The sequence below is a fragment of the Gasterosteus aculeatus genome, chromosome 6 (assembly GCF_964276395.1).
Source record: "Gasterosteus aculeatus chromosome 6, fGasAcu3.hap1.1, whole genome shotgun sequence".
Taxonomy (NCBI): Eukaryota; Metazoa; Chordata; class Actinopteri; order Perciformes; family Gasterosteidae; genus Gasterosteus; species Gasterosteus aculeatus.
In genome coordinates this window covers 7,345,661-7,363,601 of record NC_135693.1, presented here as the reverse complement: position 1 = coordinate 7,363,601, position 17,941 = coordinate 7,345,661, and the positions used below count along the sequence as shown (strand labels likewise).

General features: G+C 43.9%; 1 protein-coding gene across 3 annotated transcripts in view; it reads left to right on the top strand.

The window, feature by feature from the left end:
* disc1 (DISC1 scaffold protein) overlaps nt 1-6,182 on the top strand; it is a 39,263-nt gene extending 33,081 nt beyond the window's left edge. For 2 of the 3 annotated variants that reach the window (XM_078104032.1, XM_078104034.1), the window contains exon 13: nt 3,287-4,162. In XM_078104032.1, coding sequence (XP_077960158.1) covers nt 3,287-3,538 — 252 coding nt within the window. In that variant the 3' untranslated portion in view covers nt 3,539-4,162. Of the gene's footprint in view, nt 1-3,286 lie in introns of all 3 variants that reach the window. The other variant, XM_078104033.1, reaches the window with a different exon arrangement.
* The last annotated feature ends 11,759 nt before the right edge of the window (nt 6,183-17,941 follow it).

Here is a 17,941-nt window from a genome sequence, read left to right as displayed (position 1 = left end):
AACAAATTCACTAAAAAGCATTTAAGAGCTAGCAGAAACTTATTAGCACGTCTGTTGGAATTAATATTCTTAGTGGAGAAAGTTAATTTCACAGATCGGTCGATTAAATCTCCTAATAGAGTAAATATTATGTGTGCAAGAAGTACGAGCATCAGACAGAAAACAAATGCAGGTGTTGATCAGACTTTGTAGAATATCCCTCACTTTGTCTCGCTTGGTGGGAAAATGCTTTGTAGTGTCCAGTACAGATTTGGGGGCAAAGCTGCAGACGTCATCGCCTCAGCGCGTAACTGCACTCGTTTCTAAACGACCTCGCAGACGGTCCTTGAAACTGATTCCCAAGTGCGGCGCCAGTAACTTACTAATAAAGGCATCGCTGATAGAAAAACACGAGAAAATCACAAGCCGGCCAATTTCTCTTTGAGTTCAAAATGAATTCAGCGGCTTTATTGTTTGGCACAATCAATTGTGACCTTGAGAGTTGTACCAGTGGCATATAATTGCTTCGTATCGCCTCTTACATCACCCGTGGGAACATCCACAATTACCTGCTGTCTCTCGCGCTGTATTGCTTAAATAACCATACCGCCGCAAACATGAGTTGGAATATTGAATTTCTAAACAATCTGTGCTTCTGCAGTCGGCTTTGTTTACCTTTGTTGGAATAACATAAGCAGTAATGTGGGAATCAGGAATAAACACGCCAATACATGTACGCCGGGGATTCTACGATACAAATTGCCGTGTTGTTGAAATCTCATTTCAGAGGTTTTATTTTTTTTCCATTTGTATTGTGTTGATCACCTACAGGAGCAAGATAACATCTTTTTAATACTTGTTTAAAGAGGTTTGTGTGCTAAGGGATGTTTTCCAACAGTGTCATCCTGCACACAGTCTTCTATCCTCTGGCTTTATTGATTATTCGAACGCTGACTGGAGGCTGTAAAGTATAGAATCAATCAGCTGAACAAGCACAGGGCTTTTATCTGCTAAAGAAGCTGCTAACATTGACAAACAAACAGCTCGGTCAGTCTGTAAGTGCTTCATGGAATAGGAGGACAGGGATCCATGAGACACCGAGGTGACGCCCGAGGACAGAGCTGCGTCAAAGAGTCTTTGTTCGTTTAAATGCCTCGCACACAAAAAAACGTGACGTTAAATCGTTTGTCCAGTGAGCTTTTCAACTCGAAGTCCTTAATTGCACGAGGGAAGACTATCGATGTGCCTCGCGCCTTTTGTTGTACATTTCTTTTGGGGTGTCACGACATTTCGGAGAATAAGTGCGGTTCCAGGACAGAGACGCAACTTTCCCTTCATTGTTTTGACACCTCTGAGCTGCAGGGACTCGATGTTTTCTACCTGCAGCCATGAGTCAGATTAGACTTTCCATGCGTTCGACGGCCTGCGCTTGCACGTCTGTGTGTGTCTATTTGCTGTAGTGTGTCTGTGTACTCCTGCGCGTGTGTTTGCGTTCCCTACGCTTGATAAGTGTAAAGAAACTAGGACACGACGTCTGCAAAGGGGCCGTTCTAATTCTGTCCAGCTCGGCTCCCTGCTGCACTCTGCTCCTCCATCACCCCTGACATTTCCACCAGCAACCTCCGGGGGACGTGCAGACCCATGTGGTGTGTTTATTTTGTACACCATGATCTTGATGCCTTAACAAACGGAGATTTGGGCAGCCTTCAGACTCGTATCTGAAACCATTTTGAGAATTTATTGTCAAACAGATGAAATGTGCCTTGTGACACCGAATGGCTCAGTGTTACGCTCTGACTCATGGGAGCACACATACAAATGAACAGGAATTAAATGGACTAAAGAGAAAACAAATGGCAAACAAACGGCCTACTGCTGTGTGTTGGGGTTGTCTGTTCATTGTAACCTTTTCGGGCACCTAAAAGTGATCAATTGTACTTTACTGCACCCCGTTGGGTCACTTCTGGTCACAAAAAGCCAAGATGGAGGCAACCAAATGCCACACTCAAACCTGCCAAACAGTAGTCAAACTAATGAAGATAGTTTCAAATTCAGTTTGTTGTTGTCATTACTTTCGTACGAGATAAAAGGATGCAGATCTTTGCATTATGTAATAATAGGGACTAATGTACAAAAATGATTAGAAACAGAGTTTGCATTACAGAATGGAGACGTGAAATGTGTATGATGTTACCGTGCAGAGGGCGGCTATTAAAACACTTTCCAGTTGCAAAATGGGAATTATAGAATGCAGTGTTTTCGGAGCTTGATCTATAGCTGAGACTCAGGGGGCTTTTTCATTTGGTAGACGCCACGGGAAAGGTTATACATACACAATGCGAGTAAACAAGAGGTGATACCAACTCACGAGCATGAGACAGTTCTGGCGACTGGCTTCTTCCATCATCAGGACCAACGTGGGGGAATCCAATTCTGGGGGCCGAGTTTATGCAGCACTTTAATCCTCCGATGTGTATTTTTATGTTGAGTGCAAATAGGCGAATTATAACCATTATTGGTATTATAAGGCTGCAAGTCGTCCTCATGTTATGAACAACGGCTAACAGGTAGAAACAGAACTGTACAAAAGCCCCGTTGCTCCCAGATGACACTCAAATTAGCATCGGGCGCTGCACAGTCACACGCTGGAGGCGTCTTGTACAGAAATGAGTCTGGCATATTGTGCCAGCTCTTTAACACACTTTTTAAATAGACCTAAATAACTAACAAAGTGTACGCGGTCGGATCCAAAGCACATCAGTTAAGTCATGCATACGGTATCGATCAGGTTTGAAATCAGGTTACGATCGTTGGCTTTCTGATCATAAACAAACGGCTCTATCTTTGACACAGAATAAGAACCACGATTTCAGGCGACTTGATTTGGTCTGTTCGGGTTTTGACTGAGCGCTTTCACACCCGCCCAAATTAATCATACCAACCAGGCTAACGGACCAGAGTTTGTTTTAACCAAACTAAAAGGGTTCGGTGGGAAAGCGCTCTGAAAGAAAGGATATCTCTGCTTCCATTCCGACCGGTCTCTTCTAAATGTCTCTTGTGAGTTTTGGGAAGTGAAATTCTAACCAGCAGCTTAATTAGCTTTGAGTCAGTTTTTATCAAATTATTCCAAAGCTCCTCAATATTGCAGTGCTAAAACCCCTCCCATCATTTCCATGTTTTCCTTTCAGGTTGCCTGTTATTGTCAGATAGACTTTTATTCCTGTTCTACAATATCAGACGCATATATTTGCAGCTTCAGTCATCCTCTTCTTCTTTTAACCGGCGTTTTATTCCTTACCCTCGCCAGGATGGCTGCAGCGAGACGGCGGCCCTGACAGAGCGCTGCGAGCTGATCAGTGATAGGCTGCTGACCTTGGAAGATGAATTGCAGACGGCCGTACTGAACCGGGACTGTGTCCTTACCCATATCCTTTCACTGTTCTCTAAATATACTGTATGCTACCTGTGCGTGTTTCTGTCTTTGTCCATCCATCTTCAGGACCTAGTTTCCTCGAGGTCTTTACACTCTAAAAAAAGCACACAGCCGAACTACCTTTAGGCCCTCTGATGTTCTGTGACTTTACCTTTTGTGAGGGAAAAAAAAATCAACCTGTCTTATTTGACATTATGGGACCATTCAGCTAAGGAATTGCAGATAAACTGGGATCAGAGGATCTTTCTTGACATGCCTGCTGAAAAATGGTAAAAGTCCTCGTGAGCTTATTGGGGGGCGCTTGATGTGGGCTGCCAGTCACCACGGGCTGAGATTAAAGTCGGCGAACGGGAGCAGCGAATTGGAATGTCACCGTAATGACTCTGCTCCCGTCATATCGTCACGTCCACCCTCCCGCTGACCCTCGCCCCCCTCCACCCCCTCCTCCGTCTGCTTACTTCCACTTGCTGGATCTGGCTCGGAGGAAATTACAATATCTATGATAATGACTCAAATGAAGCTGATTACCGGTTACAATACATAATTTTCCGTGCTAATTAGAAAGCTGATTGGAAATAGATTAGTATGTTTTTCTCTCTCTCAACTTTCCCCCCCTTATTAAGCCTATTAATGTGGATAGAAGGGGTAATATTTTGTCTATTTTTCCGTATAACCTGCTGTTATGCTTTTTATTTTGTGTCATGCCTTTTAAAACGGTCTGCCAAAACTGATCTAATAAAGATATTGATTTCATTTTAGGATCTCTAAAAAGGTCTGCATAATTTCCTACGTCCTTCACCCTGTTGAAGTGTGGCCAGATTTCTTTTGCCTCTGATTAGAGATTCACTTCCCTCGCTGCGCTGTCAGGGGTCAGTACAGGCTCCTCGTCAGAGTGCATGATATCAGTGCAGCCAGCCAGTCGGAGACAGACAGACGAGCCTGCTTCTTTCCACCTCTCGGTGGCCGTGTCCTTACATGCCATCCATCCTAAATTCACCGTGGACACTAGAGGACACTGAAGATATGGGACAATTTTGCTGTTGGGTTGCAGAAATAGAAAAGAGGAACGGAAACCTAGGATGATGCTACTGTTGCCATAGTGACAGGAAGATCAAACCCCCCGGTCTCTAAGGGTCTTAATTGAGTCTCTTCTCTCAATATAAGGCCAGAGATGGAAAACTACAGAGACTGAAATAAAAAAAAAAGAAAAAGTAGGCAAATCTCTGTCAATATGTGGTTGGTTTTAAAAGGTCTTATTTGGACCATATGGCCTTAAAAGTGTTGCATATTGTCTTTAGTTTTTATGAAAAGCTTTTTAACGGCTGGTTAATTATTGATGAGGACGATCAATGTCCATTCAGACGGTAAAACGACCCATCGGGGCGTCCTCTGTCATCGAAGCCATCCCTTTGATTCACCACTTAAGATGGACACTTGCACGATTAATTCAATCTTCTAAGCGGGTTAAACAACCCCCACCCTAATGACAGCCTGTATCCTGTTTCATTGAGGGTTTATGAATAATTTAGTTGGGCAGTCTGTTTGTTTGGGCCCCCACGCCGCCACCCAGCTCCACAGATGAGCTCATGAATAGGGAATTGGATGGGGTTAAATTGGGTATGACTTGATGATCTGTCCCGGTAATCCGTTTGGTGGCCAAACTGGAGATTGATGACTTTGTCAGGTCAAGGCCGTTACCGTTAACCATCGCCAGGCCACAAGTGTCACATTTGCCCCGATATTCATTTGCTGGCGGGCTTTTTATTTGCATGTTAATGTGATTCTCCGTTTGTGTCAGATTCTTCCTTAACGCACACTGCACAGTCGTTGGAAAGGGAGGTTCAGGAAGTAAAAGCCACTTTACAAGCCATGCTTGCACAGCTGAAAGAGGAAGAAGAGGGGGAAGAGGAAGTGAACGGGTTACAAGATGATGACCTCATGAGGAACGGGACTACAGAAGAAGAGGAAGAAGACGAGGAGGATGAGGAGGAGGACCAGTACTTTAGTGACAGCTGGGGCGTTTGAAATGGATTCATGTAGGGTTTTATGACCACTCACACACAGACGCGCTCTCTGAGAGCCTGACCTCAGCTTTGCAGCTGGATTGACCTCTTATCCATTTACTGTAAAGCCTCACAAGCAGCCTCTGTGATACTGCTGAATGTCTCCAGGACAAAGCCCTGCAGAGCCCGTGGAACCTTTCATCCATCTACAGACGGACAAACATGAAGGATTTTGGTAGAATTACTAAATAGAAGACACTTTAATACATTTTCTCAATCTTTGTCAGCGAGGCACTTTTTTTGGTGTTTTCAGTACAATTAGACCAGTTATGTGGCCTTTTATACGTGAAATAACTAATTTGTGGTGCTATACAGAATGTGAGCTAACTTGAACACTTTTGTGTACTAAAAGCTCATATTTCCTACGAGTGTCAAAGCACTTATTGCTTGGAGAGATGCTCTGTAGTCCATCCGTCCCAATACTGAAATAGTCTTATGATTCAGGAAAGGATAAACTATCAGTGGAATATCAGTAATTGTTTTGTAAGTCTTTGTAACTGCCACTGATGTTGTTTTATTGGGTTTAATATCATCACAGATCTTCATTCCACTGGGTGTCATGTGACTTTTTGCCAGAAACACTTTGTACTTGCACCCATTAATCATTTTTTTGTTTAATTGCCTGTGGAGCTTGAACTCTCTGTATCTTATTTCATATTTATTCCTAACGGCATCCCACTAATTACAGATTGCACCTTTCAGCCTCATGTTTTGTCTCGCTGTTTTTCTTCTTGTGTTGAGTTACAGCTCCTGTGTTTTTTTCCCCCCCCCTCATATAAAATGTGCAGGCATGCGTCAAGGCAAGTGAGGGCAGTGGTGACATGTAGGAGACATCAATACGGTAATAAAAGGTCCTCTTGTGAGCTCTTTAGGGGATACATGGGCTTCTATTGTTATCTCCCCTCAGCAGCGGCGGTGTTGCTAATTGGGAAGCGGCCTCGCAGAGGACACGGCGGAGGAAACGGGATGATGTTGCTTTCTCTCCCATCGGATTCTGCCCATTATTTTTGCAGCAGGGACCCTGTTCCGGGATCCTCGGAAGCACGTCTGCCGCGCCGAAGACGCAGCCGAGTGCTCGGGGTTCTTTTCCAGAAGCACAATGGGCCTCTTCTCCCTGGCCGGGTTGCAAGCCGCTTGCCAGGACAGAAGTCTACACATCTGTCGGTCTGTTTTAATGGAATATGTGCTTGCATAAAAATAGCCAGCTGAAATTTTTAAAAAGGTTGTTTTCAGCAGGCAGATATAGCAGGGTGAGAGATTTCCTGAAGGAGGCTGGAACGGGTTCTACATATGCACGTTTAGGATGTATTGGTACACTGAAGCTGTAGGTCTCACGCACAACGTCACCATCCCCGCAGCTCCACTCCACTTCACATGTGGAAAAATTGAAAGATTGACACACCTGCTGTGCATAGTTACGGTTGCTAAGCTGCGATTGGACAATTGCTGTTTGGGAGAGCGGGTTGGCAAATGTGTTGAAGAGCCTTCTGGCAGCTCTCAGTTCATGCAGCACAGAGCCTTTTGACATTGAGTAAAATCAATCCACATATAAAATGTGCCAGTGAGATGAATTGGTCGGTGTTTGACCCTAATTTATTCATTTTTAAGAATTTTATTTGTCCCTGAGTTTCATCCACAAATACAATATATATATATATAAAAAAAAGACAAGTGATGTTCAATCCCGTATCCACATGTTTCTGTGGATTTATGAATATTATATCATGACGGAATGAATTATTTTTAGGATTGTCTGGATTTGGGTGCACGGTTTTGTTTTTGATAGCGTGCTGAGATGTTATGTTGTCTGACAGGTACATGTATAAACTCTCTGAACCGTGGGAGACTGGCAGATTTTCCTCCCTAGCATCTCAGACACCAGTAATTAATGCTAATTGGGTTTTTTGTGTGTTCATGCCTTTCACATCCTTCGAGATCCTCGTATGCTCCTCTGAAAACGACACCTCTGTTACGTGTGAGCGACTGCGTGCCGGCTCTGCTCATTGAGTCAGTGAAGTTTATTCTCCTGAGTGTGGGCTTTTGTACAGAGACAAAACTGGACATTGGACTCACGGTGGCTTTTTATGCCACTTTTAACTCAAATATGCACGTGCCTCGACGGTTTCATAAATACAACTGGGCACTTAAATAGGGAGGCTATTCCTGTGCAAATAATATGCGTTTGAATCATCATCACAGTCTGACAAGTATTCCCATCGCAAAATCTACATATTTCTCTGCACAAACAAGTCACAGAGCATGCTGAACAGAGACGACTGCAAATAGCCGGCCTTCTTCTCTTTCATGTGGCCTGAGCCCAACGTTGAAGATCACACTTAATTATGAACACTGTGCCAGCGGGAGCAGCAGTCTCCTCGGAAACAGACCCTCAGTACTTATGGTCTATGTAAAATCACAGCATTGGTGGGAATGCACTCACAAGGCTGCAAGCACATGTGTGCTTATATCTTATTTTTTATGTCTAATAAACAACACTTGCCCTTTCAGAAATGACACTTAGTTTTACTAAGAGCCCTTTAGAAGTAACGCAGGAGTTTAAGGGGGCAGAAGTGGAGGAAACAAGCGTCAGCGCAAGAGAGTTTCACAGATTGTGCAAAAACCCCACGGAAATATCACTCCTTTACATATTTTATCATTCAGACTGAACTTGAAATAATGAACCGCCATGTGATCTATCCGCGCAGGAAGACCCTGAGGAAAAAAATAACAGAAAGCCACATTAAAAGATATTTAAATCACTGATGATTCAAGAGTCTGATATCATATATTCTAAAACTAACGAAAGAGCCTGCGAGGTACTGTGATCCCCTGGGACCGGACAGATGGCGGAACGTGTATGATGATAACAGTGCTGAGTAGGAGTTCATTCAACAACAGCCCTGTTTAATGGCTCTACTGTGACAAAAACACTATCAACACCAGCGACCGAACCAAACCATGTTTTATGGTAGAACAACTCCCCGAGGCACACAATAAATGGTAGATTTTTGAGTTTCACATGTTTGTAATAAATTGAATAATGCGCAGACAGCGTAATAGACAGTAGCTACTGAGGATTTGATGTGTTGTTCAGCCTCTGATTCCACCTGCTGATTGCATCCCGGCAGCACTAAATTGGACCGATCATATACGTGATCTGGACGCATGATGCTGTGATTATGCATGCATTGTATTTGCCTTCTTTCATTTATTTAGGGACATCGTGTGCATATAGAACTGGTATAGCAGTTAGGTTTCTTATATTTTCCATTCACTCTTTGTGTGGTGGAAGTAGCTCCGAACTGAGCCACTGAAAATAAGGAATTATTAAGGAAACTTTCTTCAGATTACAGATTACTTCTATACCTTATTGAGAGCATGAGTAAAGCAGGAAACAAATGCTACTGTTCTGCTGGCTGGGTTGAAAATAGTATTACATAAAGTAACTCGCCTCAAATTAGTACATCTCTCTCAATTTAACTCTGAGTGAACCTGGAGAAACGCACCAAACACGTTTGGGATTAAAAACAAATACTTACAGTGTCACATACTGTGTATTTAATCCCGGTTAGAAGTGTCATAAATGCTCAAGTCTCTTGGCAATTACTCTCAAGAGCTTAAGCGCACTTCTCTGCCCCAAAAAAAACAGAGCAACAAGATCAAAGTCAAGAGGAACTCTATGTGACACACAATCTAATCTCTTTCGAAGGATTCACAGTATCCACGTGTCTGCGAGAAATCACTGTCAAACCTCAAAACAACAGTTTTGACAGTCTTTCTGAACATGAAAGAGTTGGTTTGTATCGAGCAAAGCGATGTCGGTGCTGCCGTCTCACGTGCTGATATCAAAGCGAGCGGGATATACCCGCCTTATACTACCGCGAGAAGCAACGGATTACTCTGGTGTCCAGACAAGAAAAACATAATGTTGATAATTCCTCTGGGGGGGGCTCCTTCATTCAGGTCCACGGCGGAGCACTTCCTCCCAAGAAGGCCAGACACGCGTCTCACCTTGTAGCGTCGCTCTGGGACGGGGCTGTCACTGCAAGGCTGAAATATCTTCCCGGCTCTGCCATCCTTCCCACTTAGTCTGTAAAGCAGGCAGGTACCACACCGGGGGGAGACGGGATCGATGGATCTGATGGATGGAGCTGGCTGGGCTGGGGACGGGCGGGTGAGGGGCGAGGTAATGAAAGCTTCTGTGAACGACTGGGAGGTTTCTGCCACGGGGAGGCCGAGCGCGTGGGCCCCCCCTTTCCTTTCACTGGAGCTGCCAGTTGGGCCTAATGAGACCGAGTCGGGCTCCCGTCCTGGGGAGGGACGAGGTGATGGGAGATGCTGCTGATGCCGCTCAGCAGCTGTCAGGAACAGGAGATACGACGTACCCGCACAGCGGGAAGCTCGCTTTGTTGTGGTGGTTGTGAAACCAGGACTGCTGGGCATTTGTATTTATTCCCAGCTAGATAACCAGCCACTTGGTGCTCCGGGCGTAAGACGGCTCGGATTGACGCCTGAAGCGTTTTTTGTTGGATCAAATGAGTCAATGGAGAAGAGGTTGCTCGTAGTGATGAGTGCTTCCACCAGGGCCTCTTGTTAATGATTTTAGTTTTGCGCTGACGATGTTTTATTCTGACTTTGTTCGTAATGAAACCCTTTTTAGGTCACGACGCGGTTTCTTAAAGTGACAGGCTCAGTAAAACTCACATGCCACTATTCTGCCATATTGATCAAACACGACCTTTGTGACCTGATTTTACGGTTATTCATGAGAGCTCTTTATACCCAATAGATTACCGCGTTGACCTTTGGTTGGTATCTGATTTATGCCGCCTGTCCTGTTGAAAGGGGTCACTGCCCGGGTCACGCTAATCTCATACTGTTGAATTGAAATCATTCATCTTTACCCTTTTGGTGGGAGCGACGGTATTAAATGAATTGTCCCCAAACCTTTTTAGTTTTAAGTGATCACACAGAATCAAAGGGTCTCGGTTACTGGAAGGTCACACTGTGTGTTCACTCATGACACATAAACAAAATGTACTTTATTTGAAAATAGCCCGCAACCCTATTTATAGCAATTTAGCCTGGAGAAGTGCAACATTTTAAGTGTCAAGAGCAATTGTATGTGCCCTCTCAAACTTCCCCATCCTTCTTCAGCATTAAAACACAAACGCAGCAAACTGATGATGAGGAGCGGCCCAAGGACATTACTGCCATTTAGAATTTAAAAAGGGAGGCCGGGTGAAAAAGGGGCGAGGAAATACAGAATGACAGAGAAAACGGATAGTGATGCGAGTATTCCTGTAGGGGAGAACATATATCTATAAAAGATGCAGGCTGTAACACGCATCTGAGCATAAATGCCTTTTGATACATGTGGCGCCTCACCAACAACAACACAAAGCCATTCTGAAAGGCTTCGCAGTTGCACAGGAATGTTCACCCCTAGATGTAATATTAATCAGCATTTGCAGCTACAGTCGCCTGCATCGGCTCGACATTCACCCGGCAAGAATGATTGAAATTAAATGGAAGTGGTAAACAGACTCACTTCTACAGGAGACCAGATTCAAATGAAAGCTACAATATTCATCACAGAACTTGGATTAAAGAATCTGGGCACGGGGAGACTCACAAGTCTGTGTGTTTGCTGAAGGATTGTTCTGGAAAATGCGTTTCTTAAACTACATGTCCGATACTTAGAGATCAACAGGATTAACAGGACCGGCAGGCTTGGTATATTTTGAGAAAAAGCTTGTTTTAAAATCCTTTTCGGATTTAACCTCTGACAGAAACTTTGGTTGACAAGACAATCCCAAGTGATGAATCTGGGATACAGGGAACATTTTGCGTTCAAATCAATAAAGGACAAACAAAAAACCCAACGGCTTCAAACTAACTTTATTTGTCTAATTTAGTCAAGTTTAATTGAATCACCCAGACAGTGTATTTTGTCCTGCAGTGGTTCCTCTTCATATATTAGTTTGCTCCAATGACTTCTGTTGGAAAAGCCACAGGGGAACTGAAATGCAAGAAACCTTCAGGACATTTTGTTAAATAACTGACAGGTGGAAGCCTCCTCAGTCAACAGAGTCAGAAACATGCTACTTTAAACCATTTTGATTAGAGAGGTGCTCAACATTCGTGGAATAAACCTGTGTCAAACAGCCAAATGCACGTTTTAAATCATCTTAATCTCAATTAACCCAAGTTCAACCTCATGGTCACATACGGCATCGCGATCGCGTGTCACACTTGTTAAGCCATGGATACGTTTGTGTGTTGGCAAGGTCTATTTACATGTCCGTTAATCGAGGCTTACTCAAATAAAACGCAATCAGGTATTATAACTTTCAATGTTAAACAGAATTCATATATAGATAGGAAAAAAAAATAGAAGAAAATAATGATAAAGTAATTGAAAGCCCATGGACAATAACGAAATGTGTAACATCTGAAGATATGAAGCTTCTCCTGAATACGTAAGCGACATTAGTTTACACACAAACGGTAAACTGCTCATCATTACAGCAGCCTATATGTGCCTATATATGTCTATATACTGTTAGATGGGTCTGGATGTCATTTTGGACCAAAGCTTGGTGCTGAAGTGTCAATCAATTAGACAGAAACAGCATACAATGAACAGAATCATCTTGTTTTAAGTTAAATTTGTCAAATACTTTGCTTTAGGAGGAAGTATGTGCAATGCTACATTCCCGTCAGCTGTGCTGCATGTTACATGTAAGCAGGCTAATCCAACAGTAAGATGCGGAACATAGTAGACATTAGACTTGAGGAATATCAGCATGTTATAATTGTCTGTGTGGGTATGACGGCATACCTGCCTTGAGCAAAGTGCTAATCCTTTTTTTTGTTTCTCGATAACCAAAAGCAAAAGTTCTCTTCATGGCAGAAAACTAAATCTCTTCAAAGTGACCTCAGTGTGACCCCCACCATTAATCTGCACCAGTATGGAAAAAAACAGACTGCATTCTGTCCTCGTACCTTGCTGACCTTGTCCAGTTTACGACATCACACACAGCATTAGGAATTAAGACCACAGCAGTTTCAAGGGCAAAACTAGCAACCGGGAAACATCCAGTGGCACAAGGAGGTGAGGTCTTGGAGGTTTATTAATTTACAGCGGGCAGATTAATAATATACAGCGTGCAGAGGGACAGAGGGGGGAGCCGCTGCAGAGCTAAGAGGTCACTTTGATGCGTCTCCCCTGGGAGGTTTCCGAAGCAGCCGCCCCTCCTGCAGCGTGGCAAGAGAAGCCCTTTACAAACTCTCTGTGGAATCTGTCTGTGTGCGACCCCCCCAGGTCACCGGCACAGTGGGAACGTCTACGACTGAACTTCGCCTCCACCCCTAAAAGGGGCATCACATCTTCTGGCACGATTTGTTGTCCTGGTGAATTTGTTTCTCAAATCGTTTTGCTTGTACATCTTCCACTGGATTTAATTTATTGCAAAGCAGAGAGATATATTTTCATGCGCGCAGACACTCACACGTGGAGTTCATAACTCTAATTTATTTAGCATCCAAGGTTTTATCTGATTTGTAAATTATCTGCCAGCTCCTGCGTTGTGTTTTTATCATCATTTATTCTCAAATCACAAACTGAAAATATACTGTATAGAAATGAGTTGTCGGCCCCTTTGAACATCATTGTTAGTGGAACTGAGGGAAAAGCGCATTAACGGCCCTAGGAGTTTTCACTATGCCAACTTCCCTTTGTTTTTGTTTCCATGGCACTGGCTCGTCCGTTCCTCACATTTCTGCCTGGCATTTCAGTCCAGATAGTGTTACTATTACTCACACTCTGCAAGACCCCGCTCCCTCCCTCCCTCCCTCCTCGTCCATGCGCAGTCTCCAGTACACCAGAGAGCGCCATCAGCACCGCCGTGCCATCTGCAGGCACAAGACTCGGAGCAAACCCGCTGGGATTATCCGTCATTGAGCAGACTGCGGCAGGTGAGCTGGCGAGCTGAAAAATAACCTTCTGGTTGGTCGCACTGAGGAGCCATATAAAGAGGAGGCCCATAAGTAATGAGAATGAATTGGGGAGCGGGGGTGCATTGCTCTTCTTCTCTTTCATGGGTGCTCTCCTTTCAGCAGCCTGCTGCCCGCGTGTGTGTGTGTGTGTGTGTGTATGTATAATGTTTTTGACCAAACATTCTCTATAATAGCTCATTGCGTGGCAGCTCCCTGACTAGGTCAACAAGCACACTCCCTCTATTCATGCATACATGCATTAAAATGCTGTAATGAGGGAAATTCAATTTAGGGTTTGGCAGCAACCGTAAGGTAACATTTGATGAGAAAATAGTTTGCTGCTGAAAAAAAAAAAAACTGTCCCGTTACGGCGTCCAGAGCCGCTGCAGCTTCAACAAAAAATATTCTTGTCGTCTCCTTCCATCCATCAGCGATGTGGTCGACTGCCTCGCTATAAGCAATTACCGCTCCAATTGGGCTTAATGACACTGAGAGGGAGGCAGATCTGCAGCTCGGGGAGCAGCCATGTGCTATTTATAAATCCTTTGAAAAGACACCTGACGCTGCTCCATCAGAGCCGAGGGGCTCCAGAGAGCACCTCCATCCCGTTTGCCCCCCGGTGATTGGCTCAGGTGTTCCTCTGCACCACTGCGGCCTCCTTCTGTAGCTGGTGGGCCCGACAGGGCAAGGAGTCAACAAATATTGGGTTTCCATCTGCAGCATCCCTCCGAAAAAAAAATCATTTTTCCGCGTCATACAGATGAAACCCCTCAAGAAGGGGGGTGCGAACTCAAAAAGGCAAGTTCGTCCAATGTCAAGTCCTGCTTGACTTGCATTCAGCTAATTATTATCGCCGCGACGCATCATCCATCTTTGTCGGCCGCGGCTCTCTCCGGCCACGCGGCGCATGACAGCTTCAGCGCGCGTTTCCATGGACTGATTGATATCTCCTTTGGCGCTCCCACTCAGGGATAATGGAAATGAATGACAGCACAAGCAGAGCGTCCCTCGGGCTCTGCATGCAACATTAGCCACTAGCAGAGGAGATTTTTCTGTTTTGCCAGAAGCAAAACTCCACTTCCCCTTTGTGCATGTTTTGGCAGCTACACTGTACATGACAATACACTCGCACTTTGTGGCAGGTGTTGTGAAGAATCGGCCAGCTGGGAGTCGAAACAATGTGCTTATTGTGTTATTGGGCGTCCTTGTCATCGCACTCATATTCTTTCAAGGCATTGGACGGCATTCAGTAATGTAGAAACTGTGGGACTGAGAGTAGTTGACTGTGAACAAATAACCTGCGCTGTAATCAGCTGGAGAGCAGCGCTTCCATGCAGTTAAAAATGAGAACTGTCATGATGTGCTCAATGTAATCTTGGATCGATTTTGGCAAGAAAGTTGTTTGAAGTAGATTTTTTCACAGCTATATAAAATAGATTTGCCTCAACTCATTATAATTGTTGCATCAATAAAAATAATATACTTTCTATGATTTGAATGATACATCACATGATAACACTTACACTGAAATCAGAGCTGTTAGAATATTTCTTGGAGGGTTGCGAAAAAACAAATAACACCATTGGGAATTATTGCTGATCGGCGCATGGTATTGGCGGGAAAGAAAAGGGAACGGGGGCATCTCTGCAAGTTACATTTGCTCCCCCTGCTCTTGCTGCTGATCCGTGACTCAACACCGCGGTACGAATTAAACCGAGTGTTCCGTTGCCTCCCTGAGGTCAGCCATGACCGAAATAGAATTTAGAAAATGCGCATTTGTAGACTTTGTAGACGTATTTACAATCATATAATAGATGGGACTTTTGTACCATCATCTAGTCTATTGGCTGAACCACAGTCTACATGGACGCAATAAAAACACCTATTAATGCAGTAAGAATTAACACCACATAAAACATCATTCAAATAAGAGGTTAAATACTTTACAACCTTTTCCCAGAGGCCTCGAGTAACCGCTCTCCTGTTGCAGAAAGACCAAGCTGGCAACACTCTGTGGTCCTTTGAATGTCTGTAATTATTCATTTTGAGTCTGAAAAACTAGAGAAATATCATTAAGAAAGTGCCGCACCATCGATCATCACACAATAACCATTATAGAAACACGTCCGAAGGAACGCTGTCTATTCGAATACGATGATTGATTCAGATTCCGCCCTGACCAATAAAACCGCAACAGATTGTAGATTTTCCAATATGCTCAAAAGACTATTGCTCGTCTTTCACACTTTGAGTTCTCACACACTCCAATTATCTTTGCCAATTACACATTGCATTTCACCCACACACACACACACACTTTACAAAGAATCAGCTGCCAAACCAGTCCAGCAGCTACGTCGTTATAAGTCCAGCGTATTTCTTCAGAGCGCACAGGCCGTATTGAGACGCGCTTTTTGCAATATCAGCACAAAGACACAGGTACGGTAGCCGTGTCAGGTTGGTCATAAAGAGATCAAAACAAAGGGACAGGAAGCAAAGTGACTGTTTACAAATGTCAGGCTGGTCCTGTCACACTTGTAAAAGATAACGTTAGGGAGCTCAAACAACACCGGACTTTCACAATTGGAAGATAATTAAAGGTGACTTTTACAAATGTGAAGAGGTGGCCTTTTCAGAAGGTATTTCATCAAGTGCGACCACGCCTGCGCTGATTGCCTACGCCGCTATCTGGAGACCACCCGGCTCTGCCAGCGAGCCATCCAGGCTTCCCCAAGACTGATATTTATTACACGGTTATCTCCCTGTGCCAAAGTTCCTGTTTGAAAATCTGGTTCCTGGTCAAAATGCTACTCGTCAGTTAACACCTACAAATGACTACAGATGGATGGATACGGGCACGACGGGATGCTGCGTAAATAACCGACAATCTATATATTCAAATGAATGTAATTAACTCAGTGACAAGAGCAAACAGGTCAGTCACATGTTCCACAAACTAAAACAAACCTTCTGGTACGTCAAAGAACACGCCAAACATGTCAAACCAAAGCTCTGATTGGTTGAGGCCAGACAAATCAACAATATCGTCCCTGTATACTGTTGTGTTCAAAAATCAAGAAACGGCGGACGGACAGAAGTCATCGCAGATCAAAAGGTTAAAATCAAATGTATTTAATAAAAGAGATGTTGTTGTGATGAAAAGAACATCTCAGCTGAGGAGCCGCTGGTCTCAGCAACCAACAGGCCCCAGGTCAGTCCTTTGACCATCACTAGTGCCCGTCTGTAGCCTCCACCAGCGAACAAGAGAACAATGGTTCCTACAGGTATTTATACCAATGCTTAAAGGTGTGAAAGTCAGTGTCCACACCTCTGGGAGTGGTCTTCTGGTGAGTTCAATGTAACTTGGATTTCGAATGATCCTTAGTCAATATCAGTTGTTGTGCAAGTATTACATGCATGCATTCCAGTTTATTACATTACATCAAATACAATCATAACTGCACATTGGTGTTATTCTATTACAGTTTCAGAATTACAGTGGTTTTACAATATTGTCATTACTTTATTGATTACACAGTGTCAGAATCATGGCTGTATTCTTGTGTACACCTATATGCATTTTATTTCTAATATCCTACAATACTTTAATCTGCTACATGTACCTGGAGGACCTCAGGCCTCTTACATAGAGACACAGGTGCTGAATCTAAAACAAGCTGCACTTGAAGCAGCGCTGCATGCTTCAAGCAGAGCGAACTATAGTGAGCGAACTACATGCGTTTCTATAAAATAAAAAGATTAAAAAAGCTTCAACTTTGTGATTCTGTTTAGGCCAGAAGAGAAGGCTTAGCCACTGCTATAGCATCGGCAGGCTAATTATCTTCTTTACAGTTGGGACATTACTGGGCTGCAGCTGGAGACAACAAAGCCGTTGTTGTTTACTCGCCCGACTTGGTCAACACTAAAGTCTGAATCCTGCTCCGTTTTCGGTGAATAAAGCTGCCTGCTGCGGCTGAGAATTACGCTGATGAATGCATAATCACTCAAAATTGTGCGCGACCTCTTAAATGTGACGAAACAAATCGTATCCGTTTTGCAAAAATGTTAAGCTCAAAAAGAATGCTCCACTGAACATGGCCGCTCCTCGTCCTAGTAACACTGCTCGCTCTCTGTGTGCAAAATAACAGCTACTAATGCACTGACCCCTTGACATGCGCTTCTATAAAACTATTGAGAGAGGAAGGCCGATGCCCGGAGAGGTTGGAACAAACCTCCATACAGCTTGGAAAAAGGGAGAAAAAAGGCTTTTGGACACAGAGGAGGAACATGACCACACATAAGAGAGCGCACTCTTCTCTTCTCGCCGAGTGAATCATTGTCCATTTCCTCGGGGAGACGGTCATTCTGTCGAGCGTGCAGTCTGCACTTTATTGAATCGACATTAACATAAAGAGAGTTAGCACAACATCAGGTGCAAAATCGGAAATTTGAAAGACGTGAATGC